General features: G+C 46.5%; 10 protein-coding genes across 10 annotated transcripts; 7 read left to right on the forward strand and 3 right to left on the reverse strand.

Annotated features, from left to right (window-relative positions):
- Positions 1-802: 802 nt before the first annotated feature.
- On the forward strand, positions 803-1,856 carry BX661DRAFT_182385 (uncharacterized protein; the record flags this gene model as incomplete). The annotated part of the gene is given in 3 exon segments (XM_051535962.1): positions 803-955; positions 1,082-1,650; positions 1,665-1,856. Coding segments are annotated over 3 exon segments (897 nt in total), but the record flags the coding sequence as incomplete, so codon positions are not given.
- Positions 1,857-4,007: 2,151 nt separating this feature from the next.
- On the reverse strand, positions 4,008-5,257 carry BX661DRAFT_153737 (uncharacterized protein). Its single transcript, XM_051533252.1, is given in 2 exon segments — positions 4,008-4,042; positions 4,062-5,257. The coding sequence occupies 1 exon segment, from the start codon at positions 5,104-5,106 to the stop codon at positions 4,129-4,131; it is 978 nt and encodes a 325-aa protein (XP_051391617.1). The 5' UTR covers positions 5,107-5,257; the 3' UTR covers positions 4,008-4,042; positions 4,062-4,128.
- Positions 5,258-5,366: 109 nt separating this feature from the next.
- On the forward strand, positions 5,367-6,406 carry BX661DRAFT_182389 (phosphotyrosine protein phosphatase I superfamily). The gene has a single exon (XM_051535963.1). The coding sequence runs from the start codon at positions 5,435-5,437 to the stop codon at positions 5,909-5,911; it is 477 nt and encodes a 158-aa protein (XP_051391618.1). The 5' UTR covers positions 5,367-5,434; the 3' UTR covers positions 5,912-6,406.
- Positions 6,407-10,193: 3,787 nt separating this feature from the next.
- Positions 10,194-11,467, forward strand: BX661DRAFT_16822 (uncharacterized protein). Its single transcript, XM_051533408.1, has one exon. The coding sequence runs from the start codon at positions 10,370-10,372 to the stop codon at positions 11,120-11,122; it is 753 nt and encodes a 250-aa protein (XP_051391619.1). The 5' UTR covers positions 10,194-10,369; the 3' UTR covers positions 11,123-11,467.
- Positions 11,468-11,811: 344 nt separating this feature from the next.
- On the forward strand, positions 11,812-13,650 carry BX661DRAFT_205367 (vacuolar import and degradation protein-domain-containing protein; the record flags this gene model as incomplete). The annotated part of the gene is made up of 5 exons (XM_051538591.1): positions 11,812-12,048; positions 12,272-12,342; positions 12,442-12,524; positions 12,639-12,734; positions 13,095-13,650. The coding sequence occupies 5 exons, from the start codon at positions 11,812-11,814 to the stop codon at positions 13,193-13,195; spliced, it is 588 nt and encodes a 195-aa protein (XP_051391620.1). The 3' UTR covers positions 13,196-13,650.
- Positions 13,651-14,351: 701 nt separating this feature from the next.
- On the forward strand, positions 14,352-16,300 carry BX661DRAFT_182396 (uncharacterized protein). Its single transcript, XM_051535964.1, has 4 exons — positions 14,352-15,032; positions 15,065-15,636; positions 15,719-16,070; positions 16,139-16,300. Exons 1-4 carry the CDS (start codon positions 14,690-14,692, stop codon positions 16,234-16,236), a joined length of 1,365 nt encoding a protein of 454 aa, XP_051391621.1. The 5' UTR covers positions 14,352-14,689; the 3' UTR covers positions 16,237-16,300.
- A 1,581-nt stretch (positions 16,301-17,881) lies between these two features.
- Positions 17,882-20,894, reverse strand: BX661DRAFT_182398 (Pre-mRNA splicing factor PRP21 like protein-domain-containing protein). The gene is made up of 4 exons (XM_051535965.1): positions 20,682-20,894; positions 19,173-19,478; positions 18,809-19,107; positions 17,882-18,764 (listed from the first exon to the last, which is right to left on the reverse strand). The coding sequence occupies exons 1-4, from the start codon at positions 20,689-20,691 to the stop codon at positions 17,964-17,966; spliced, it is 1,416 nt and encodes a 471-aa protein (XP_051391622.1). The 5' UTR covers positions 20,692-20,894; the 3' UTR covers positions 17,882-17,963.
- Positions 20,895-21,011: 117 nt separating this feature from the next.
- Positions 21,012-21,564, forward strand: BX661DRAFT_182400 (uncharacterized protein). The gene has a single exon (XM_051535966.1). The coding sequence runs from the start codon at positions 21,170-21,172 to the stop codon at positions 21,485-21,487; it is 318 nt and encodes a 105-aa protein (XP_051391623.1). The 5' UTR covers positions 21,012-21,169; the 3' UTR covers positions 21,488-21,564.
- A 271-nt stretch (positions 21,565-21,835) lies between these two features.
- Positions 21,836-23,156, forward strand: BX661DRAFT_182402 (uncharacterized protein; the record flags this gene model as incomplete). Its single annotated transcript, XM_051535967.1, has 7 exons — positions 21,836-21,923; positions 21,976-22,088; positions 22,119-22,171; positions 22,492-22,589; positions 22,630-22,714; positions 22,811-22,901; positions 22,922-23,156. Coding segments are annotated over exons 1-7 (681 nt in total), but the record flags the coding sequence as incomplete, so codon positions are not given.
- An 805-nt stretch (positions 23,157-23,961) lies between these two features.
- On the reverse strand, positions 23,962-25,626 carry BX661DRAFT_182406 (uncharacterized protein; the record flags this gene model as incomplete). Its single annotated transcript, XM_051535968.1, is given in 9 exon segments — positions 23,962-24,079; positions 24,111-24,406; positions 24,442-24,560; positions 24,587-24,787; positions 24,822-25,045; positions 25,102-25,204; positions 25,216-25,416; positions 25,452-25,491; positions 25,588-25,626. 9 exon segments carry the CDS (start codon positions 25,624-25,626, stop codon positions 23,962-23,964), a joined length of 1,341 nt encoding a protein of 446 aa, XP_051391625.1.
- Positions 25,627-25,785: the final 159 nt, after the last annotated feature.

A 25,785-nucleotide genomic window follows, 5' to 3' on the forward strand; every position in this document is an offset into this window, starting at 1 on the left:
ATGTTTATTTCTGATATTTCTTGCTCACATTAAATGATAACAAAGACCTTTACAGCACTACCACACGGCGTTGATTTTTAGTTCCACACCAGACATTCCCCCTCAAACCCTTTTTATTTTTACACTATTCAACAGTTCAACTTATTCAGTACATCAACACCCAGGCACTACATAATTAGGAATTTTAATAATATTATTTTCGACTACATTATACGCAAATATACGGACATTATATTGCTTTTAACATATGACGTGGGTAGATTTAGTTTGTGTATGCATATGTTGTGGCATTATCTTCACAGACAATATTACATCTTATATCCAGGGTTACTTGATAATGGTGTTGAAACGGGTTTGTTAATTATTTGTAACTAGTTATAGCCAACTGCACATACATGAAATTGTTATGCCTTAATTTGAAATGGGTTTCAAATAATGTTGCCAACCGGCCAATGCAAAATTACTTACCAAGTAGTGCGGACAAAGCTCGCATACTCTATCACATTGTGCATCCGGCTTTCTTTATATTTGTCTGGCAACCACGCTCTCCTGACATTACCAATGACAGACAAAAGTTTGAATTTGAATATCGATAATTCACATTGTTTTTATCCGGAAACTTGGTAAATTTGTCTATTATTTATGACAAGTACAATGTAAACAATGTCTAACACTATACATTAGCATATTTTGCTACGAAGAGAAGCTGTTCACAGCTTACAAGTTTTCAATTTGCTCAATTTTCTTCAGCCGTTTATTCATATTTTATACTGCCATATTTTTATTTGGTTCTCTACTTCATTTTTCACCCCTTTGGTTATGCCTGAATCCAGACGAAAGAGAAAGGCCACTGGGCCTCCTGAGGACGCCCAAATCGTCACCACCAACTTGCACTGGTGTCACAAAGAGATGCGAGATCGCCTAAAGAAGAAAAGTGTAAAACCTGCATCGCCATGTAAGTAGTTTACCAAATACTATAATAATAATTTTGAAAGTTCATTTTATAATATTTAATTACTCAATATATTTACACTCAAATAAAATTATAAATTATTACATAAAAATGTTGAGCGTTATGTAGACTCAGCAGAGGGAGCAGCCCACCCCACTGGCAGAGCACGCACGAATACGCTGATACAGCCCAGTGTTGCTTCTGCATGCACGATTTCCACATGGATACAAACGCCCAAAGAGCATAGCGATTCGGTAAAGGACGAGGCCGCACGCGAGTGGGAACACTACATCAGCAAACCACAAGCAGGCGTGCTTGAGCTGGCTGAGCCCAAGGCTGCGGATCGCAGGGAGCGCGCGGCCAATGTTTCAAAGGTTATCCACAAGGGCGTCGAGGTGTTTGCGTCCAGCTCCAACCACATACTAGCCGACGATGCAGCTATGCTTGAACAGATTATCATGGCCGACTCAATCCATTCCAGCCGCTCGACACGCTCAAAGAAAACAGCTATCAAAAACCTTGCATCTGAACTGCGCTTGGCCAGCAATGAGTTCTCATTGTGGACCAGCACACACAACTCGGCAGATAGGTTGTCCACCGAAAGACAATTCTATCCACCAATTATCGCCTTTTTTGTGTTTGTCGGGTTGGTCAGCCACGCACTGGATACCTGCTCTCTTGGGGAGAAGGCACGACCAGTACCATCAGAAAGATTTTGCCTTGTCACTCGACAGACAAAATGTGCGAGGATGCACAGTCGGACGAAAGGATCGACATTGGCTTGGAGACGAAGAGCATAGGCAGTGCATCTGTTGGCCGCACCTTCAGTTGGCAGAAGGAAAAGGTTGCCACTCTCGATGAGGCCATAGTAATATGGTACTCAAAACTATTCTTAGTTATCGAAGTGAAGCGGGGAGCACGAAAGGCGACAAGGTTGATGCTGTACAGCAATTATTCCGCTACACCCGCAACCTTTTTCGCACCCAGCACAATCGTCGTTTTGCTTGGGGGCTGACAATTTGTGGCAGCTTTGTGCAGGCTCATTTTTTCGGCCCAAATTTCGTAGTGACCTCTCCAGAAATGGATGCACACACAGAGGCAGGCCGTGGTGCATTCATTGGGTTGATCGTCAACTGGTCTTTCTGCAGCGAGGATCAGCTCGGATATGATTCTCAGTGAGGTATTTAAATAACCTTGGCTGCTGGGAGATAACAGTGCTGGCGGTTCTATAGGCGACACAGATAACAGCAGCAGCAGCATCGAACTGTTTCACTGGGGTCTACTGGGGAGGTGTTTTACAGCAGCACCATCCTTTTGACTGCTGATCGGATGTTTGGGCGGCACACACGGTGCTTTATAGCAACAGAGGTCAAGCCGACTGAAAGGAGTTGCATCAAGATGGAGGATTGCGACACCCTAATTAAGGATGCATGGCTAGAGTCTGTGGGGGTTGGAGGTGTGGATCCGCGCAATGAGGTTGCTCATCTGCACGACATCACCCAGACGCTGAAACATTATCAGGAGCTTGCAGGCACATACCCAGAACTCAAACGTGGCGGTCTAGTGCGCCTTCAGCAGGACAGCGACAACACATTTACTGAGGACACGACCCTCAGTATTCTTGGCGATCTTTTTTCCAATTTAGCAGTTGGCAACAAAAAAGAGCAGGAGCACAAGCCACAACTCCGTGTACACAGGCGTGTTGCCATGTCGCCAATTGGAAAGCCGCTAATATGCTCAAGTCTGTGCCAGAACTCATCATTGTCGTTGCCGACGCCATGCGTGCTCACCGCGCTATTGTCGAGCATTGCCACATCCTGCACCGCGATGTTATGCCAGGAACATCTGTTCCGGCGCATGAATGATGGAACCGTCAAGGGTATGCTGGTTGACTTTGATCAGCGGTCAATTCTTAAAGGGCCCTCATACTCCACATGATGAGCGCACAGGTACTCTCCCGTTTATGTGCATTCACGCCTTAGAGAGAAGCCAACTCCCACGCACCGAGCTCGACGACTGGGAGACGCTGATTTATGTCTTAATTTGGATTGGGACATATGGCTTTAAAGGCGCAAATGGCCGAGTGCTAAAATCAAGTATTGGGTTGACGGCAAACATTGAGGATATTGTCAATACAAGCGCGGCGATTTGGACAATAGTCCTACATTTAAATCTATCCTCAGCGAATTTGATAGTAGTGTGGATCGTATCAATGTTCTTGCAGAATTGTTGAGTATGATGCGCGATGCTCTAATCGACAATGCAGGATGCAGCGAGGATGGCAGGGGCGCAAATATGAAACAACCTTTTGACCATGGCAAATGTGAATCATCCGCCTCAAAAGTCACACCTGGTTCACTTTCTCCGTTATCCAAATTCGCATTTCCGGTTCAACAGCAAGAGGTTATGAACACTCCAATGATTGATCCGTTTGAAGTGCGTGCTGACATGGCACCAACTATTGCCAAGGAGCTGTTGGCCATTTTGGAGGATGTCGCTGAGTGTTGTCGAGAATTGTTGATCAAGGCAGGAACTGGGAGCAGCAAGTCAAACACAGATTCTTAGTCATTCTTATCATTTTATTATATTTTACATTATATTAGTCATTTATCATTTTGATTTTCATCTAAATATCAACTATTCTTTTTATCAATTACCAATTCATTAATAGTAAATATATCGTAACTTAATGACAATATTAGATATGGAAATTTTGCAATGGTGCGGGAAATTTGTGGATTTAATATGCATGTAGTGATTCTCATCACATAAGCTCGGCTGGGCCGAGAGCTTGCAGGTCAATGCCGATCAGGCATTAATGGAACAGCAGCCAGGATTTTATAGCTGCATATAAAATGGAAGCAGGGAAGGCTCAACAGGAGGTTTCCTCAGTTTTTAGGTTTTATTACAGATTTATTGAACTCATTTATCCTGGCAATTACTACAATGCATTTATTTATATAGCAATGCTGCCACATACAACACACTTTCCTCAGCCCATTTACTTGTGTTGCGCTGCTTTCAATAAAGCAGCAAGGGCATTTATAAAAGCCTTCTTGGTTTTATTTTTCAATAAAGTACAATACAATATCAATATCAATATCAATATCAATATCAATATCAATTATTTGCCATTTTCAGCTTTAAAATGATAAAATATATATTTTCAGCTCAGCTCAGCTCAGCCAAGGAAGGTCTCCCTCGTAGACAGCAGTCGGGTTACTTGGACAGTAATCGAACAAGCCCGCAATCTCGGGACAGGACTTGGCGTAGCCATGGCTCATCATAAATGGATTCCTCACAACCTTCTTCTTGGCCAGCTGATCGCTACACCCGTACAAGTCCTTTTCAAATAGGCTGAATCCATTTTTACGCTCACCCTTGGCCATCCCATTCACGTCCCCAGGCGGATTAATACCAACATAGTTAAAGCGGATCTTGGGGTACTTCAACGCATGTCGATGCAAGTTCATGAAGCGATCGCGCTTGAATTCAAACCCCACCACGGTGACGCGATCCGGGTAATTCCCAGTGATTTCGCGGAAGCGAGCTATAGAAAAGAGGACGTTTTCGTACGAGTCGCGTGCGAATTCTTCGGTCAACACCCGTCGATAGATATCTTTGTTCAGCCAGCCCATCTTATCCGCCGCAGCCCAGTATCCCTGCGCCTCGCTATGCGCGCCAGCGCCAAGCCGCGTCTTGCCACCGCTGAACAAGAGAAGCACTCTGTCATGTTCCATTGCTAGCTCTATGCCCTGACCTATATGAGCCATAAAGGCACCGACTTCGCCGCGCTGCTCGTTCAATAGGAACCAGCTGGATTCATTCAAGGGCGAGCCCTCGCCCATGTACACGCCGTGGCCAACCACTAGCACTAGGTCTGTCAGCTGCGTGTAGTCTACTTCTGTGTATTCTCGCTGGCGGTGCAGGGGCGTTTTGGTCGTGGCCAGCGCGCTGGGCAGGGACAGGGGCTCGGGCCGGGTAAAGTAGTAGATGTTTATTACTAGCGAGATTATCAAAAGACACGGCATGTACAGTTTTATGAACCGCACGCCCAGACGCTGCTTGCGCAGGGGCGTGGGCGCCCAGGCCTCACTGATATTGACTGTCGGAATGTTAATGCGCACCATTGGCGGCGGTGTCCGCGATGGCATTTCTGTCTGAAATGGTACTGGATTGTAAAAAAACAAAAATACAAAAGGGGGAAGAAAAGGATATGCGAATTAATAAATGAAAGAGAAAGTAAAAAAGAAAGAAGGGATTGACGAGTAAAGTGTAATGGAATGTGAATTTACAATTTGAAAACGTAATTGGCAAAACCCAATAAAAGAGAGAAACACGAAATATTGATTGCCAAAAAAGGGAAATAGACGAGATTTGGTCACACCACAATGAAAAAACATTTTTGTCTCTCGTCTTCTTCAATCGAGGAAAAATTGAATTTTGTTCCGTCATTTTCGCTCGAAATTAAAAGCAGTAGAAATGGATATCTCATCGCCAACAAAAGTGCTCTTCGTCTGTCTGGGCAATATCTGCCGCTCGCCAATGGCTGAAGCAGTATTCACACACATGGTCAACGAAAGACAGCTCGCAGATTTCTTCCACATTGACAGCGCCGGCACCGCAGGATACCACGTAGGCAACAGACCAGACAGCAGGTCAGTTGCAACCTGTAAGGCACACGGTGTTCCGGTTAACCACTTTGCGCGCCAAGTGTGCCCGGGCGACTATGAGGAATTTGACTTTATTCTGTGCATGGATAAAAGCAACCTGGAGGATCTCATGGATATGAGGCCTAAGGGCTCAAAGGCTGTGGTCTCCTTGTTTGGCGCCTACGACGAGCTGAAGCCGAACAGCATTATTGAAGATCCGTACTATGGCGGGAATAAGGGATTCGAGGTCAACTTTGAGCAAGTCACTAGGTGCTCAGAGGGTCTTTTGAAAAGTCTGGGATTCTAAAGCAAAAAGGATGTTGACGACACTAGTAATAACGACAGTGGTGACGTTCGCAGGTTAGCTGGGTGGATTCTCTCTTGACATGCCTATGTCTGTTTGGATTTCAACATATTTCCCCTCATGCAATTCCCCCCGCACGCACACATACGTACACGTACATATATACATGTAAATATTTGCAAAATATGTGGATATTTAGAGTACAATACTTTTTTGGAGTTTCTTACAAATAAAGCGCTATATGTTCATCCGAGCGAGTGTTTTCTATATTCGTTTGCATTGTGCGTGTAGATGGGCCCTTGCCATGAATATTATTGTCGGATCTCTTTTTAAAGTACAAAATCGTTTGTCTATCTGAGAAAACCGGGCTCATAGTGGTCCTTTCTTGAAGTGCGACGCAATCTGTTTTGCCCAGCTTCTTTGCTCTATCGTCTCTGTATTCCTTTTTTATTTTTTATTTGCATAAAGCTAGCATCAGAACCAAACAGAGAAATAAAGGATTTATCAACCCGCATACATATATTCATGTATAAAGAATATTTAAAAACAAAATCAAGTTAGAAGGCCCAATCACTGCGCATTCAAGAGCAACAAAGGAACAAAGGAACAAAGGGAGGTCCCTTTGGCGCTTTTACAGTTGAACAAAAAGTTGGGGGTAATGGAAAAAGACAAGTGGATAATTGTTTTTCCTGTCTCTTTTACTCACTTTCTTCTATTTCTGTTTCCTTTTTTGCTGACTGTCCGCATGAGTGATGGGGACTGTGATTAAGCAGTCTCGGGTTCACATATAGCCGGTCGCAAATATTCATGCATATTAATTTAATTTCATTGTTTGACAAAATTTGACAGTGTTGCTGCCATACTGCACCAATTTTTGTGCGTATCAATGCATTAGTTATTAGTTCAACCGATTGATTTGCATCCATGGTAAAAATATTTTTTGTATATATATTTTTTGAAATGGAATAGGTTGCGCAGTGATGTGCAAAATATATATAGAATAATCTGCCTTGGGCTGTGAGTTTTCTATTCGGAAGAAGCTAAGCATTGGCAACCTCCTCCTCTCACCCCCCTCCCCCAACACCTAATAATAAAGTGGAACCATTTGGGTCTGCTATTTACATTAGAATGTCCAGAGGCAAGTCTACGTCCTCCACTTTATTCTCCGTCGAATTACGAATTTTCTCTTATTTCTTCTCCCCCTCTCCTCTTTTCTTCCCCTCCTACACCAATCCACCCCCATTTTTACGCTCTCTTTAATGTCTCCCTTTTTATTTTCTCCGCACAGAAAAAATATCCAAGTCTCTAGTTTATTTAAAAGAAATATAAAGAAAACAGCCTTTTTATTTTTTTATTTTTTATTTGCATTATCTTGGACAAGAAAAATGTATTTCTCACTCCCACCACACCTACTCATAGTCATTCATATCTACTATAAATACACTCCGCTTCGCTACTACTTCATCTTTTCCCGTTTTTTCCTTACATATTCATTTGTTCATGTATTCACACTTGTAAATCACCCACCTCTTCTCAAATCAGTGAATCTCACAGCCCTTTATAAGCAAGCTGCACTCGGAAAAAAAATTGCACTACCAGGCAATGGACAGCTACGACTACAACCACAGCTACGACTACAGCCAGTCCATGCACAACGAGGCTCACTACTCCCAAGAACAATATTGCTATAGGGACTTCCCTGCACCATCTCGTCCACCAGTTATCATGGATTAACACTAGTCTAAAATTGCATAACCCACATCACATCACATAGAAACACAAGGTTGCCCCGTTCTATGTGCATGTCATTGCATTGCATTGCATCGCATTGAACACCCAAAAAGTATTTTTTTTAATTATTTCGTAAATACACCCAAAATTGCAACCATTCATCAATTCATCAATTTAACTATTCCGTGCAGGGAGAAATAAACAGCGCGTTGTTTTTTATGCTGCGTCAATTTTTAACATAATAATGCAATATATTAAGATATAAGGTTATTACTTGTGAGTATGCACTTAATAACCGCGGCCCCGTGAGTGTTTTAGTGAGGTAATCAGCTCAGGTGATCCGGTTTTTTAAAAAGGCCAGGGGTGGATTTGTGTATTCGGTCCAAAATTCCCCCTTTCGCTCCTTTCCATCCTTTCTTGCCCCTCCCTTCCTCCTTTCCCTCCCTTTTCACCCTCCTCTTTCTCCCATTCCACTATGCAGAGAGAAAGCGGCCAGCGCCCAGCACGTTAAAGGCGACATGGACAAAGGCAATGCCCAATGGCAGCAAAAATAATTATAGCGCCAAATGTCCAAGCTCAAAGACAACGTAAGGGCCATAAAGGGAGTAGCTACAAAGTCCAAAGTGTACTTTGACAGTGCCCAGCCAGCGCAGTCATACAGTTTCTTTATATAAAGACCATGCACTGTTGAATACTTCAGCACAGGTCTGTGAAGGTTTCGCCGCAATGTGCGCGCGGCACTGGCTGCCAGGGCGGCAAGAACAAAGGTCAGGTAGTAGCCCGGGTAGAAGCCATGCCAGAGGGCAGACACAAGAAACGTCAGCAATGTGGCCATTGTGCTGGATCCCCCTCCGGGTTTGATAATTCGCAAGTAGACGTGGTGACGCAGCCATGTGTTGGTGCCGATATTCCATCCGTCAACGAGCTGCTTCATGCTGGTCCCGAATTCGACATCCAAGATATGCACGTTGGAGATGTCCATCCAGAGCGCCTCGCCTGTCTTCGCTGCATATCCGTCAAAGCCCAGGCCGGTCAATATGCAGGCGCCCTCGCTCATCTTCCACGCTGTGTAGTATGCCGCGCGAGTGACGACGCCGGACACAAATAGGCGCAAGGTCCGCCCGACAATGCCCAGATGCGAGAACGCGGGCAATGCCATATTGATGTAGTTGTACTCTGCGCTGTACTTGACAAACACCGCCAGACATAACAGGCCTACTAGCAATGTGCCGTACGCGCGCCTGTTTAGCTTTTTCCGTTCCGTCGACATGCCGTCAAAGACGACCATCTGGCGATACGTGGCCATCTCAAAGGCGGGACCGACGGCAAATCCCGGGAAAAAGAATACGTAGCCAATATACTCTAACAAGCCAGGCACGCCCTGAATAGCGTTCTTCTTCTGATACGCGCTCAGCCGCTCGACTTTTTCACGCCCGTCGCGGATGCAAAAGGCCAGCGATGTAACCTTAATGACAAAGACCATCTGCGCGCCGGTGTAGTCCAAATCAGTGATGCCGCCGGTTCGTACAGCTGGCGGCGAATCTGGCTATACGACATGTGCGCCATGGCCAGCACAAAGACCACCACGGGCATCCGCGGTTGTTTTGCAGAGCCCAAATGACTGCGTAGAGCCCCAAAGCACCTGCAAAGAGATGCACTAGTCCGGCAAATTGCTCCTGAACAATGCCAAAAAGAAAAAGGGTAGCTACAATGGAAAAAAGATGCCGAGACTGTGTTTGCTTGGCGGGGATGAGTCGGAATAGGTGGGCCAGGGCGTACGACAGGAGAACGGCCAGTACTGTTGCTACGCGGTCGACTGGGATTCCGCCCAGGTAGGCGGCTGATATCCGTTCCAAAAATTGGTTCAACACCTGCATTTCAACGAGTATCCCGGGAAAGCGGAATGGCAGCGTGTAATAAGTGAAAAAATGAAGAATGAAAAAGGTAATAGTGCACAGAAAGAAGTGCCAACATATTTAAAGAAACAGAATGCTATCCGACTCCCCGCTTACCCAGCTCAATCTCTCAATGTCTTGTGGCCCCGATTGTGGAGAAACCACAAATTTGATTTTACTGCTTTCCAATTTTTTTTGACAGGATTCAGCCGTGCACCTGCATTGAGCCGTCAAACGAGCCGATCTAAAAAGCGAGCCGATACTTGATAATGATCATGTGCCGCAAATGGTGACCAGAAATACTGAGTGCTAGCGCCCAGTTCTCGGTGTCAGCCACCATCAACACTCCGCCCGGAAATACAAAAAATGGGCCAAGGACAAATACTCGCTTTTTTCTTCCGCGTAAAACCTTATTTTCAATTTTCCTGTACTTTATTTCTCTCAATTTGTGCAATTTATACTTCAAAATAATATTGTCATAGCTGTAGCATACACGCACGCCGTTTAGTGTATTTTGATATTTTGACGGGTCGTTTTCTATTTCTCTCTTTCTCCACACACACAAACACAAACACACTCACCACCACAAACGCATATATTCACACAACACTTGCAGATTTTATTTTATTTTATTTATTCACACGCACCGAATTCTGTGCACACACAGGCCGTTTTTTCTATTGTTCAACGCGCATCATATTTCTCCTCTTTTTATTTTTTTATCCATTTTTACTCTTCTTTTTTATTTATTTCTGTATTTTACTATCTCTTTTTCGCACACACACACGCACCTTTTTTTACATCCCCAGTTTTCTCTTGTCTTGTTTAATTGTTGATGCGCATAAGAAATAGCAGAGGCAGCAGCAGAAGTAGCAGCAACTACAACTACATCAGAGACCACAGCAGTGTCGCTAGCACCGGCATCTTGCATTCAAATATCGGCCGTAGAGCACCAGCAACAACATCAAACACCGAGTCGTTCAACATGGATGACGCAGAAGTATGGCCGACCGAACGTCATCACCTGTCATTTGACAGCCCCAACACGGGCATGCGCCGCCGCAGGGTATTCCCGAACCTCGCCCCTCCAGCCAACCCACAGGTTGCACCTGAGGAAAGCGACAGTGACAGTGACCAGTACTTTGACAGCCAGGCGTTAAGATTGCCGCCAACGCCGCCGCGCAGGAGGCAGGCGCCTGCGCCAACGACGGACTCTGATTCTGAGCCCGAGCCCGAACTGCCGACGAGGCCCAGCTGGATCTCATCTTCGCCGCATAGGGAGCATGTGCTAGGAGTGAGCACCTATGATTTTATTGAGGACCAGAGGCTGACGAGGCAGACGCTGGAGAGGTTTGGTGAGTTGCGCCGGCAGAGGTTTTTGCGCGATCAGCAGTTGAGGGCGCAGTTGAGGGATCAGTCGGTATTGCAGTCGACAGTGGCGACGAACGCGAGTGTTCTCGCGCAGTTGGCGGCGATGGACACAAATATTGTCACGCGTCAGCGGCGTTGGACGCAGAGATTCTTGCGCGGTCAGCGGCGTTGGATGCAGATATTATTTCGCGTCGTCAGGAGATCAGGCGGAACTTAGCGGCTACATCGGATTTGGTCGAGGAAAGACAGCCGTGGATGGACAACTTTATTTCGGAAGAATCATCCGACTCGTTCCCACGCGGGCAGCTGAGAAATTCGCTGAGAAATTCGCTGATTACCGCCCCAACAGCTGGGCCGCGGTGGAGTTGGAGGCGGAAGTATTCGAGCATCGCAGATATATCAGGCGGACCCGTAATGCTCTGGCCGAGCCTACTGATGATGGGCGGCCGCGGATGCACAACCTTGTTTCGGGAGAGCATCAGGCTCGTTCTCACGTCTGCAGCTGGGAAATTCGCTGACGACCGTTCGACAACCGTATCCACGGCGACATCACCGGCCTTGCCGGCCCGGCATTTCCCGTCGAACGACTTGGACAGCTACTGGTACAACCAGCCAGAGCCAGCAACAGCAACAGCAGAAGCAACGGCTGCAATACAGATGCCGCAGTGCCAGCCGCAGAGGAGCAGGACGAGCGGCAGGGCAGTGCCCCAGTCGCACTCACCGGAGCATAGTGCCTCTGCGCCGACTGGGCCATCTGCCTCTCATTTCACGCAGAACGGTGCCCGAGGAGTCACGGCAGGCCATGCTTGAGGTTATTCGTGGCCACCGCACCACCAACTCGGCAGCAACTCGGAAAGCAATTCGGACTTGCATCTCACACCTAGGCCGAGCTGGCTCTCTGCTGCCATGAACAATACCATCCAACGAGAGCAACATCAACATCAGGAAACGTCGCAGCGCGAAGAAAACCCGGACCTATCCATTGCCTCTTTTCGCGAAGAACATCATTTGCGACGCATACACGCCCGCTCCGAGCAGCAGCTGATGCGCTGGCTGATGAAAAGCACTGTCGATACACGTGCCCTCGACTGCGCCCTGCTCCGGCCTGGCATGGAGTTTTGCGGCGTGCAACGGATTACGCCGGTGGCCTTGCCTCGGTTTCGATGCTGCCGACCTTCGATGGCCAGTCACTGCCCAAGATTGAACAATGGGATGTGTGTGTGATTGTTCAGTCGGTCGATATGAGCAGGGGTCGGGTTTCTGGGCTGATGAAGGCCATTAATGTCCCCAACCTGCCAAGACTGTGGTGACACACTGGGACGGCGAGATAATCGATTTTGTTAACTACACGCCGCTGACTTGCAAGTGGAAGGCGAATGGCCGGGAGGACACTGACCACTGGTCGCTGTTTGAGCCGGTCAAGCAGGTTCCGCAAACGTAAGTTTCTTGCTGGAAATGTGCAAAACAAACGCGATTGCTTTATTGAAGTTTGAATTGTCCTTATTGCTAACATTTTTTGCTATTTTTCCACCATAGGTTTTTGCAAAAGTGGCCAGAGTCTATGCGCGGCAAGCGGATGCCACGGATCCTCGAGGACTATCTATTTATGCGCTGGAAAGGTAAACGACAAGAGAGAAGTGCTGTGCATTGCTGTAAGCTGTTTTAACAATTGAATGGTTGTTGCTAATCCCAGTTTATTTAAACTAACTTTTTCTTAAAATTGATTCATGTAGAGAGCACGTTCATCAATGTTGGTCCGAGCGAAACGGGGCTTACCATCGAGGGGTTCTACTACATATGCATGGATCGTATAACTGGAGCTATTGAAGGTAAGTTTAATTTTGTTGAGCGAGATTTGTACATGAACAAAATCGATGAGCATGAGCATGGATGGGGTGGATATCATTTGAAATAACGAGAGGCAAATCGGCACATTTTTAATTAAGCATTATTCATGCTACCCTCTTTTGTTTTGTCATTTGGCCTTTCATTTTCATTTCGCATAAGGCATGCTCTTGTGATCCACCCCAAAGCATGTGTATTTATTTACTATTTTTGCACAAGTATCCGAACAATGGCGACAACATATTTCCTGCACATTCTCAACAGCCATGCAATTTTAGTTATTGTGTAGCTAAATTGTCAAATTGTATTCCCCTTATTCATGTTTTGTTATTCCTCTATTGTAGGGGCTTACTTTGACCCATCGACTCAACCAAACCAGCGTCTCACATTGAGCGTCAAGAACGATGGCAAATGCCTGGCATTTGCATCCTCTGAATTTTGCTGAATTAAATAAACGAAAGACACTACGTCATTTATACTTTATAATATGCATTGTGAGGAATTTATAAGAAAAATTGCGTGATATATTTATTTCACTATTGGACCACTGCACTATATATTTTCTTAAATCAGCGGATGGATGACTGGAATAATAATAAAACAAGACTTCTTGTGGAAGCCCCAATGGAACATTTATTTTTCACTTTCGTTTTTTCATAAGCATATTTTTTAATCGATGATGCATAAAAGAAAGAGAGTAGTTGAGAAACAAATTGAAAATGCGAAAAAGGAGAAATATGTATGTAAATATTTTTAATTAAACATTTTCTAGTGGCAATCAAGCATAAAAATCCCATGCTTTGGGTGTGTGGGTGTGTCATGTTCATACAGAAAAGAAAAGAAAAATGATGAAAGATCTGATTTAAACTGAAATAAATTGAAATTGTAAAGAAAAAACTGGAGTGGCGAGCAGCAACTGGAGGTAATTTTTTTTGCTAAAAAGAAAATAAGTGGATATAAATAAGAGCCAAAATTCCATCCATCTCAATGTCTGTAGCTTTCTATTCTACTTTTGTATACAAATTAGCGGATAAATAAAAATATACGTTTTGCTTATTCCACACATACGCGCATTCTCTCTCTCTCTCTTTCTCTCTTTCTCTCTTTCTCTCTCGAACACAGACAGACAGAGTATTGTCGATCGATCGTCGCATAACAAAACTGCGGCGATTTCTTTTTTTGGTTTAATTTTATTTTATTTGTAAGACATTCCATTGTTTTTTAAAAGGTAAGCCCAGCAAACAACAATAAAAATCATTCTCACACTTGTTTTTTTTTATGTTTTTGGGCGAAACTTTAATATGTGCATATTTAAGGCCTTTGAATTATCCCCTTTATTTTTGCATGCTTAAAAACTGAAAATTTTGGAACAAAAAAATGTGAAGAGAAAAATTCAGATGGAAATAAAGAGGCGGATATACAGAAGAGATTATCACAACTTTTTTGTTCCCACAGTCAATTGTGCTGTCGACCTTTTTTCATGTTTGAATTATTTCCCTGGATAATTGTTTATCCTGTTGGATTTCCCGGTGCTGTTCGTGTCATTCAATGCCAATTGTTTAAAAATCCACCATCCGTCACTTTTTCACTCCCCTTTTTCTACTCTTCTCTTTTCTCTTTTCTCTTCTCTCCCCCCTTTATTGCTCTTTCTTTTTTAACGATTAAAGTTTTGTATTTTTGTATTGTATTTTGTAAATTTTTTTATTAACTCAAGCAGCATATATTTTCCTCTTCTTTTTTTATATAGAACAACTCCCAGTATTAAAATAAAAATGGATACTGGTTTTCATACCGGACGCATCAATGTTCTTTCCTTACTAAATCCCGAGCCCGAAACACAATCAAGACACCGCAATACATGCTACATAAACGACTACAGCCCGTTTATCCAGGGCAACAAGCACAGGAAGGTGATAGTGAATAAAATGATGATTTTGAAATGGCGCTCTGGCGACAAGAATCCGGACTAGGACCACCATCAGCATCAGCATCAGCAGCTAAGGCACCAGCCTCTGTTTCCAAGCAGCATTCTGTTCTGGGATATCCCCCAACAACAGCATTGATGTTGCAGGCGCAGAGGGAAGCTGGCAGTGAGAGGGAAGACAGGGATATTCAGCCGCATATTTACGTGCCCAGGCAGCCTCTGTTTGCGCACGGCGCTATGATGATGGATACGTCGGGCGAGTATATCTGCGAAGCCACATTGCGGGATATTACAGGTGCCGGCGGCAGGAGTAACGGTGCTGGTGGCAGCAGCGATGGGAGTGGAAGCGGGAGAGACAGTGGGGCCCGGGTCATTTGCCGCGGCGACCAGATATCGTGGTTGTGTGCGCGTCGATCGGACCCCCACAGCTCATGAGATGCGGCAGCGGGCCGTTGTGCGACGACGACGAGATGCTGTTTGGGTCAACAAAGTCCAAAGGCGGCTGTAAGCGATTGAGGGAAGATGGAGGGGGACACGTGGGTGAGAGTCATCATTTTTCGGATGATGATGATGACGAATTGTCGTGTGCTGGCTCAATGACGACCAATCAGGAGAACGGACCGGCATCAGCCAATACTAACCAAACTAGAAGAAGCAGCAGCGGCAGTGATGTTTTGTCGCCACTGTTTCCATTGGTGCGCTCCGCATCGCTGCCTACAAAAAGAGCGCTGAGAAGCTCGCCGCAGCAGCAGCAGAAGCGCAAGCTGCGACGGACAAAGACAGACACAGACCCAGCCACAGTCATCATTGAGTCTAAAACACCTCCGCCAACACTCAGCGCGGCCAGCACAAGCAGCACACTAGTGGACGAGATGGAGACGCAGCCCGAGGTCAATTGGCTTGCACTAGAGGTACCCTGCGACGTCTGGCTCCTTGCGCAAGAGCTCTATGACCAAGTCAAAGTGATGAAATGGTGCAGAACCGGCAGCCGCGGCGCATGAAGCCGGCGATTCTCGCAGCCATCATGTTCATACTGTGTCGTAGCCACGGGTACCCCGGACATTCGCGGAAATCTGCGTGGCGGCGAAAGTGAGCAAGCGCGAGATTGGCATGTACTATAAGCTGATGAGCCAGGTGCTCCCGCCACAGTACACTGTGAATGAGCGGGCCAAGCCGGCGGCGTTTGTCGAGCGGTGGTGTTCGGTTTTGGGACTGCCTGGGTGGATTCCAGAGGTGGCGTCGAGGGTTTACGAGAGGGCGGATGAAATGGGGATTGTGCAGGGGAAGAGCCCGGTGAGTGTCAGCGCGGCGTCTATTTGGCTCGTTGTTTGGTGCTTCAATTATAGAAGTGCACTGGGGAGAGCCGGATTTGCTTTACCCGGGATACGCCGGTTTCGTCAGTGGCGGTGCCGAATTTGCCTGGGTGGGAGCGCGAGCAGGATGCGATTGAGTGCGATCAGAGAGAGGTTTGCAAAACTGCGAGTGTGGTTATTGCTACGTTGACGAGCGTGTTCAAGCTGCTGTTGCCGCATCTGGGGACGCTGGTGGACGGGTATTTCTAGCAGTGTACATGTTTTTTTGGATATACTGAAGAAATGAATGAAACTACAAATATCTAATAATAAAGACCCAAGAGTAATCCTGCCGCTAAATGCTAGGAGTATCGCACTGTTAGCTCACTACCTTTAACAAAATATATAAAGGAAAGCGCGTAAACGCAACCTCCCAAGGTCATTCCCACAGGTCAGGGCAGGAGTTTATTACAGTGTGAAGGGAGGTTTTTTTTACGCGCAATAAAAAATGAAGAACTGTCACGTAATCGATTTTTTTATTTTGAAAGACACGGGCCAAAACGGCAAGCGATCCCTAATTTTCATCTTCTTCATCACAGCCATTTTATTATTTATTATTCACTTTTGCTTTTCATTTATTTTTCTCACACTCTCAGCTCAATTTACTTTTAAAATTTGGTTAAGATGGGCAGTGACAATGGAAACTGGTGTCTAATTGAGAGCGACCCTGGGGTGTTCACGGAGCTCATCCACAACATGGGAGTATCCGACGTGCAAGTCGAAGAACTCTACAGCCTGGACCCATCCGAGCTGCGCAACATGGCACCAGTATACGGGCTGATATTTCTGTTCAAATACCAGGGCCAACAGCACCACACGCGCCAAGCAACCAACCACACATCACTTGATTCCCCAAGTGACACCACGGGAGTATACTTTGCACAGCAAATCATCCCAACGCCTGCGCAACCCAAGCCATCCTAGGCATCCTGTTGAACCAGGGCGATGCTTTGGGACTGGGCGAGACGCTGGAGAACTTTCGGTCGTTTTCAGCCGACCTTCCGCCAGATATGCGTGGGCTGGCGATGACGAACTGCGACCAGATCCGCGACGTGCATAATTCGTTTGTACGGCCAGAGTCGTTTCTGGCCGATGAGTCTGCAAAGCGTGCGGCAACAGAGGATGACGACTTGTTCCATTTTATCAGCTACGTGCCCGTGAACGGCAGGCTGTATGAGTTGGATGGGCTGCGGGAGTCGCCGGTGGATCATGGGCGGACGGATGACTGGCTGGAGTCCGTCGGCCCTGTGATTCAGCGGCGGATGGCGGAGTACGCGGAAGGCGAGATTAGATTTAATCTGATGGCTGTCATTGGCGACCGTCGCAAGATGCTCGGGGAGAGGGTTTCCACCATTGATGCGAGTATTGGCAGGCTGCTTAAGAAGCTCGAGGCGATGAATATCTCTCCGTCTTCTGCCTCTACACCTGCTGGTGGCGCTGGTGCTGTGGAGGATGCGGAGGTCGCTAGGTTGCGGTCGCAGATTGGTAGGCTGAATGTTGAGCGCGCTGATTTGGAGCATTTGGTGGAGCTGGAGCATGGGAAACGGGCGCGGTACCGGTTTGACAATTCGCTGAGAAAACATAATTTTATTCCTATGGTCTACCAGCTCGTGCGCGCCATGGCGCAGAAGGGTGCGCTGGCTGGGCCATGCAAAAGGCTCAGCAAAATCCATCGTCATCGGGATAGATATAAGCTGAAGTAATCGATTCCTTTTTTTTACCAATTGAATTAATAGATATATTACAGACAGGTTTGGATTAAGCTACAATGCACTATAATTCATATACTGTCAATACTTAAAAACAGCCATGGCTTTAACAATGTTTTTTCTCCCTTTTTCGCTTTGTCATAGGTGTTTCGTGTCATGATTTATTTATATTTTAAGCAGTGTAATTGTGGTTTTGCATTTTTTGACACCAACCCCATCTCCTTCCGTCTAGTTTTTCTGGCGCTTGGGTGCTGGGGGGTGTGGCGTGGGCGGAGGCATCTGCGGGCCGATCTTCAGTGCCGGGTCTCTCGGATCAGGCATGCCCTGGCGCAAGAGCCTAGCGGCATCAGCCTCCTCCCTCGTCATGTTCTCGCGCGCCCTTCTCGCAGCACTGCCCTTTGTCGACGAGTACCCGTCCCACGGGGCCACCGGCCCCTTAACACCTGCAGCCATCGCAGGGGTCTCTACCGACTCTTCTGCTCTATGTGCGGCCAGCTGGCTAAGGTATTTTGCAATGTCCATGCCCTCCTGAACCAAATTGCTGTCTTTGATTTTGCGCTCATACACGCGCTTCTGCTCCTTCCACTTGGGATCAATCAGCTCTACGCGGATGTGTTCTTCAAAGTCGGCCGCCGGGATGTCTAGCTGGCAGAGCTGGCATTTGAGCAGGACGGGGGCGGCAGGGATGCCGCGGCGCAGCGTTGGCACGTAGTCTTTGCGGATGCGCATCGGCGCAATGGCTGGTGCCGGTTGTGGGATGCGGTCGGCCTGCAGGTGCTCGTCCGCGTCTGTCTCATCAACGTCCATCTGCTCACCAGCACCGGCAGCACCGGCAGCACCGGCAGCACCGGCAGCGGCCGAGTCAACGTCCTGCAGCATCGACCGGTGCTTGTCCTCCAGCGACATTGTCATCAAGTCACGCATACTCAACGGCGCAGGCAGCTCCATCTCCTCGTCCTCCTCGACAAATTCCACAGTTCCTACGACGGTGAAATCATGCCAGTCGACGCTCAAAAACCCCTCCTTCTCCTTCCCCGCTCCTCCTCCCTCTTTCGCTTCTCCTCCTCCTCCACCGCCGCCCACCGCATCCTCTGCTCCACACGCCTAAGCACCCGGGCCTTATCCTGCACATCGCTCTGCAGCCTCTCCGTTAGCGAGGGCGGCGGGAAAAACACAAGCGTGTACTGGTCGACGAGCCGCCGGAAATACGCAAAGAGCGTGTGTGAAGGCTTGAGGAAGTCAAACTGGTAGTTGGCGGACTCGCGGTGCGCAAGCGTCTGCATGAAGGAGCGTCCGTTGCGAGCGACAAACTGCGCGGTGGTTTTGATCACGTCGAGGTCTTGGGCGGAAACCATTGGCAGGGGCAGAGGAACTGCGCATCCGCTGGTTTCTCCGGCCCATCTGCCGCAGCCTTGTCCTCTTCCGGCATAACAAGACTGGGGTCGGATGGATTGTCCGCCTGCTGCTGCTGCTGCTGCTGCTGCGCTGTGCTGCTGCTGGCGTTGGCCTTGTAGTGCTCGACCTTGTGCGAGTAGTATGCGTGGTAGGGGTCGGTGGCGTAGATAAACGAGAATTTGCTGTTGTCGCGGTACTTGTCCCGAATCAGCTGCTGGAATGCAGGCCCTGATTTGGCCACGTGCTCGGCTGTTTTGTCCACGATTGTCATGATGTCCGCCGGTGGGTAGATCAGCGACGCCGGGGGGGCCGGGGGGCCATCGGCTGCATTGCTCGTTGCAGGGTCTGCTGCGCTCATACCAAAGATCAAGGAATATAGAGAATATAGAGAATATTAAATGCACGATAAAATAGAAAGGCAAACACTACGCTCACTTTTTTTTCTTACTTGTGTCTGTGCCCCCGAGACGAATGGCTGTTTGGTGTACAAAAGATCACGCCTTCGAGTGCTTGTGGTGGTTGCACGTGATATGTTACAAGGGCTCAAATGTAAAGGAATAAAATAGGAAGGGGGAAAGAAAACGGATAAAAAATATATAGGGGGGGTACAGGTTTGCACCGACTAGCAGCACCCGCCGCCCATTTGCCCAGCCCTTCCGTGCTCTCCGACCCTCACAGCTCTCGATCCAGCCGGTTTCTGCGCCCGATTCGCCGACCCACCCGCCGCCGCAACAATATCCTGCGGCCGCATACTCTGCACACCCGAATCCGGCTCCGAAGGCCTCACAACGCCATCCTTAACCAGCGCAATGATCCTCTTTGCAAGTTCCAAAAACGTCGCCTCGACTTTTTCTCCTGTTTTGGCACTGGCTTCGACAAAATCATATTGTTTTTCTGCGCGTATTCGGCCGCTTCCTCGTAAGTGACTGCGCGTTGGAATTCGCGGTCGGCCTTGTTGCCGACAAGGACGAATATTGAGTGTGGGGGGTGAGTTGCCGTGCGTCGGTCATCCATTTGCTGAGATTGAGGAATGTTTCGCGGTTGGTTATGTCGTAGACAAAGAGCGTGCCGATGGATCCGCGGTAGTAGCTGCGGGTGACTGACCGAAACCTCTCTATATCAATACAATAAAAAAGGGTGATTGTTAATTAATGTCTGGTGCCCATTGCGATGTGGAATATAATAGGTGGCCATATTGTTTTTTTTGGCCTGCGTCATTAATAACAGAAAAAATTGTCCGCTCGCCCTTTTACGATATTTGGCATTTTTTGTTCTGTGCGCTTACCCTGTCCGCAGTATCCCATGCTTGGATTTTTACCCGCTCACCATCCACTTCGACCACCTTGGTCCCAAACTCGACACCAATAGTGTGATTAGTTTTATCACTCTAAATAACCACGCAACAAAAAGTAGAAAAAAAGGATATTTTAGTTTTGTTTTTGAAAAAGGAAAATAGCAGTATAGAAGCTAGTAGCGCAGAATTGCACTTGCTGCACTTTAAAATACTTACAAATGCCTCTTCTGTGAATTGGCGTAGCAACGAACTCTTGCCACAACCCATGTCGCCAATAATTATAAGCTTGGCCACATAGCTGTAGTTGTAAACTGCAACCATGGTCTCTAATGTGTATTTATAACTTTAAAAAATTGAAGAAAGGGTGAATTGGGGGAAATAAAATAAAAGGTAAAGAGAAATAGTGCGAATTTACGTGTGACGAAAAAGAAGGGAAAAAGAGTAATTGTGGAGAGGGGAGAGGATAGAAGAATAAGAGCGTGAAAAAAGAATAAGCGTTCGTCGTCAGACATCATGCATCACACTGGGAAATTTGAAAGTGCGGCTCAGCTGACAGTGGCTCGTCCACTTTTTTGTTTTATTTCCCAAGACACAGAAGCGCAAACTTTAAACTCGATTTCTCACTTTCCTTATTTTATTTTTCTTTGCATTGCCAATTACCTCATCTCATCCTTCTTTCCAATTTAATTATTTTGTTTCCTCAAATCCAACCCTTTTCTCCCTTCAACAAACAAAGCAAAAAAATATGGCGCGCAAAGAGTTTCCCGGAGACCCGCGTCTTCCCACCGCCATCGTCGCCTACACGCCTGCCTCCAGCTCCGCCGACGGCGGCATATACTACATGACAGCCTTTGCCAGCTCCATGGGTGCATTGTTTGTCAAGGCCAAGTGGATAGGCTGGGTGGCTGTTTTTGCCTCAATGCTCTCCATATTCAACGACCGCATTTCGGCATCGTCCAGTGGAGGCAGTCGCTTATCCACCATCACGCTTGCTTTGACTGCCCTTATGATGACTTACACGCCGGAGCTGATTTCGGTGTATAACCGGACCAAGGGCAACTAGACAATCTGCCATTTGTCATTTTTTGTATTTTGCATGTGATAATCCAAAAAACAATATAAATGGTTTTTCATATTTCATTTTTCCCCCTTAATTCACACAAAAGGACCCGCGGTGGCTCTGGTACCAGAATAAATGAATTGATAAAAGCGTGAGCAAAGTGATTTTGTCAGCAAAATCCCACTCCCCGAATGCCTGGAGTGAAAAAAAACGATTGACACAAAGATAATAAAATTACAATCACAGATCGCGTTAATCACGCATGCGTTCGCAAACATGCTACTATTTTATTATCTTTTGCCATTTAATTGCAAGGAAAAAAACTTTCTCCTTTGCTTTCTTGCCTTTTTTTTATCCCTACTTGATTAATTTTTTCCCACACACACGTACGTATATAACCACTCTTTTATTTTTCGGTTGAAAAATAGCATGGATGCTCGTATAAACACCAGGACAACAAGCGCCCAGGCCTCGGACCATATTAAGAACAGCTTGGCCTGGGCTCTCCCGCTACTTTCTCAGCAACTGGAACAGACACAGCCACCGAGTCACCCAATGCCAGTCGTCCCCAGACTCCCTCGATATTTCCACCGGCAATACAACCGTTGGTCACAATCACAGCTTCAGCAACAAGTGTTCCCCTGAAGAAGCAGCATCCCATTGACCTCAATGGATTCAGCTGGCCCAGTAAGTATTGAATTCTTTTGTTTTTGCAAAAATCAATAGACACATCTTTTTGTTGTGGTGTTTTTGTGCGGATTATTTCATGATCTCACAGGGACATAATGAAACGGTATTTTTTCCCGCTTCGTATGCCTCCATTTTCCATGCACGCCTCATTTTACTATTTATATCCTACTTGCATCGTTATTATATGTTACTACTTGCCGCATCTCTGAAAGCTCTGCATGAGAAATATAGACTTTTGCACGATACCGGAGCTGCGGCTAATTCGCCTGATCAAAAATACATTTACTAATTCTACCTATTTTTTTTATGCTTGATAGGCATTGGAACCGAGGAGCGCCGCAGCGAGACTGCCGAGGAAAAGGAAGCTCGGCTGACGAAAATGTCGGATGCCGTGAGAACTCTGCTCGAATGCATGGTGAGGATCCTGACCGCGAGGGTTGCTGAAAACTCCTCAGCGGTATGCTAAGGCTCTGATGTTTTTCACAAAAGGATACGAAGAGTCCATGAACGACGTAATTAACGATGCGCTATTTGACGAAGGTAAAGAAAAAATTGTTAACAAAAATTGTATATGTGCAAACATATTTACATACTCGAAAGCTAAAAAAAACCTTATATAAAATTAATTTCTTGTAGATCACGAAGAAATGGTCATTGTTCGCGACATTGATATATTCTCACTCTGCGAACACCACCTTGTGCCATTCTGCGGCAAAGTGTCTATCGGGTATATCCCCAACCGTCGAGTCTTGGGTTAAGCAAACTAGCGCGTATCGCAGAGATGTTCAGCCGTAGGTTGCAGGTTCAGGAGCGGTTGACGAAGCAGATTGCCGTGGCGCTTAATGAGATTCTGCAGCCACAGGGGGTTGCCGTTGTTATGGAGGCCAGCCATCAATGTATGGTTATGAGGGGTGTGCAGAAACCAGGAAGCAAGACTATTACAAGTTTCATGTTGGGCAGGTTCCGCTCGGATCCAAGACTCGTGAGGAGTTCCTTTCGTTGGTTAGATAAATATTCTTTTTAATTTTTTTAAGTGGTTGTCATTACTGTATTAAGTGTGACGTGTCATGTTTGTCTGCTTGGTTTTATTTGTTGTCCAAAAATAGTTATTTTCTGTGCAGTTGATATATAGTCAAATCCTTTTGTTTCAAGCACACTTATTATTTACAACCCAAACAATTTAAATATCAGAGTTTAACTTTTTCGCAAATTTGCGCCGCTCTTTTTTGTTGGGTAGCTCTGTGCAAGTGACAAATAAATTATTGTTCCAAATGACTTATTGAACGCCTTTATATAAATGCGCAGATTGTGATATGGTTTTTCAATTAGAGAGGAGATACTATTACATTTTCAAGAGCAACACGTTAGATGACAATGAGCAATTATCAAGATGTTGGAGATTCCGCACACATGGCATATTTTGTTTCTGATATATACTGAAGCGCTTCCGTCGTGAGGACGGGAAACCCGCTGTTTTCTAGTATACATGTATTCCTTTTTTAGCAGTATTATCTGTGGCTGCGCAGTGAGTTATTATTGGTATCCCACTTTGGCCACATTTACAGCAATCTAATCACATTTAAAGTCAAAAGTTTATATATGATATTTTAACTTTGTATATATTTATTGTTACTAGCTGCCTTCAAATAAAATAATATATTATTTTAAAAAAAGTATGGTCCAAATTAAAAAAAATTGTGAAAAAAAAAGAAATTAGTGCTCGCAAAAATAGAAATCGGGCGTGAAAAAATGACCAATTCCAATATCGTGGGAGCTTCTTTCTTCCATCAACTCGAGTCTCTGTTCTTTGCTTCGTCCAATGAAATGGGGAAATCCACATTTTCCAGTATTCCATTTTTAACCAGCAAGGGCAACCCGCGCAAAGGGCCAATGCTCATGACCTCCCTTTCCACCACTCTTGCTGCTGCGGCGGGACAATCTCGGTGAAGGAATTCTTGTGGTCGGATCAATAAAGAAAAAAGCAAATATCTTGCGACACCCGCTTCTCTTGGGATCCTTGAGCTGGAATCCCTCGACGCGATGCTGGTACATGTTGGGAAACACCACGCATCTGCCCCTCTTTGCCTCCACGCGACCGATTTCCTGAATCAAGGGGACATCGCTGGTATCATCAACGTTTTCATATATGCCATAGGCCAGGTTAAGTCCTCGCTCGTCGCCTTGTTCATAATCAAGCTCCTCGTCAACCATTTCGCGGAACGCCAAATTGCTCTCGGTAATGTTGTCCACGTCGTAGTAGTACAGACCGTAGCGATAATGCGCTCGTTAGCCAGTGCCTCAACATGCCACGCGCCGCCCTCGTAGACGGGGTTCTCAGGAGTCAGAATGATGTTGGACATCTTGACGATAGCCTGAAGCCGCCTGCCTTTCAGATATAAGGCACAGCAGGACGATCAGGCCACTGGAATGGCTCGGGCTGCGGCTCAATAAAAGGCCTGGTCTCCTGCCACAAATCGTATTTCTCATCATAATCCTCTGCATCGTAGTCCTTGGGCTCATCGGAATCATCAAACCAGGCGTATGGAGCCGGAACAACGCGCTGCTCGCGGCGGTGCGCCAGTCGGTGACAACTTGTTCGAGAACAGGAACAAACTTTGAGAAAATGTTGCCAATAACAGGGTAAAACGCGCGTACTTTAGCGGATGCAGGTTGTTGATGTAGGATTCCACGGTGACATGGCCGTCCTGGTGGACCTGGAACTCGGAAGGCAACCAGCAGAACTTTTTGGAAGCACGATGTACGCTTGGAAGAGGCGTGTAAAAGGTGTCTTCAGCATCTTCATCATCCGACGCACTTTCCTTATACGCACGATTGACCTCTACTCCCCACTGCTCAAGATCCTTTGGATACCTGCCAAATGATTTTACATGCAGCGCTGCTATAGGCGACTCGATCTTCTTATCCACAAAGCTGATCGCCCGTATATCAGCGGAAACAGCGACGGATGAATGAGATTGCGCACCACGCCCTCACTCCCGGGATGCCAGTCCTCGGGCCCGCTCTCCAGAACTGCAACCCACTTCTGAGCGCCTGCTCTGTCTCATCGTCAATCAAGGTGTCCGAAATCCACACTTGCTCAACAGCACTCAGGAATATCCAGAGTCGGGCATGTGGAGGGAGGCGTAGTATGCCAGTCGGCAAAAACGTAGTCAACTTCCTTTTAGTGAGTCCCTGGGCATACGCCTCAGTAGCCCAGCGGCTGCGGATGGTTGCGTCAGTCTCTTGGTGATCCAGTCAGGCTTGGAGCGGAGGGCACCGCTGGTGTGGCGGATGCGCTGCTCGGACTTGGTGTTGAGCTTTCAGAATGCGTATTGTAGATTGGCCGGGCGGGTAGACCTTGCGAATGATCTGGTCAAAAGTGAGGCCTTCTGAAAAGAGGAATTGTCTTCAACGTCAGATACGCTTGGACTGGGCGAATTAAAATGAGACATTGAATAGGTGTTAAAAAATAGTCAGAAACTAAGGAGAAATGGAGATGGGTGAAAGACAGTGGGCAATATATATATGATTGAAACAGACCATTTTCTTCCAAGCCCTGGCTGCGGAAATGCAAAGATATTGAATTATAGTTGGAAAACAAAAACAAACGC

The sequence above is a fragment of the Kickxella alabastrina genome, assembly GCF_025024165.1.
Source record: "Kickxella alabastrina strain RSA 675 chromosome Unknown BX661scaffold_11, whole genome shotgun sequence".
NCBI lineage: Eukaryota > Fungi > Kickxellomycota > Kickxellomycetes > Kickxellales > Kickxellaceae > Kickxella > Kickxella alabastrina.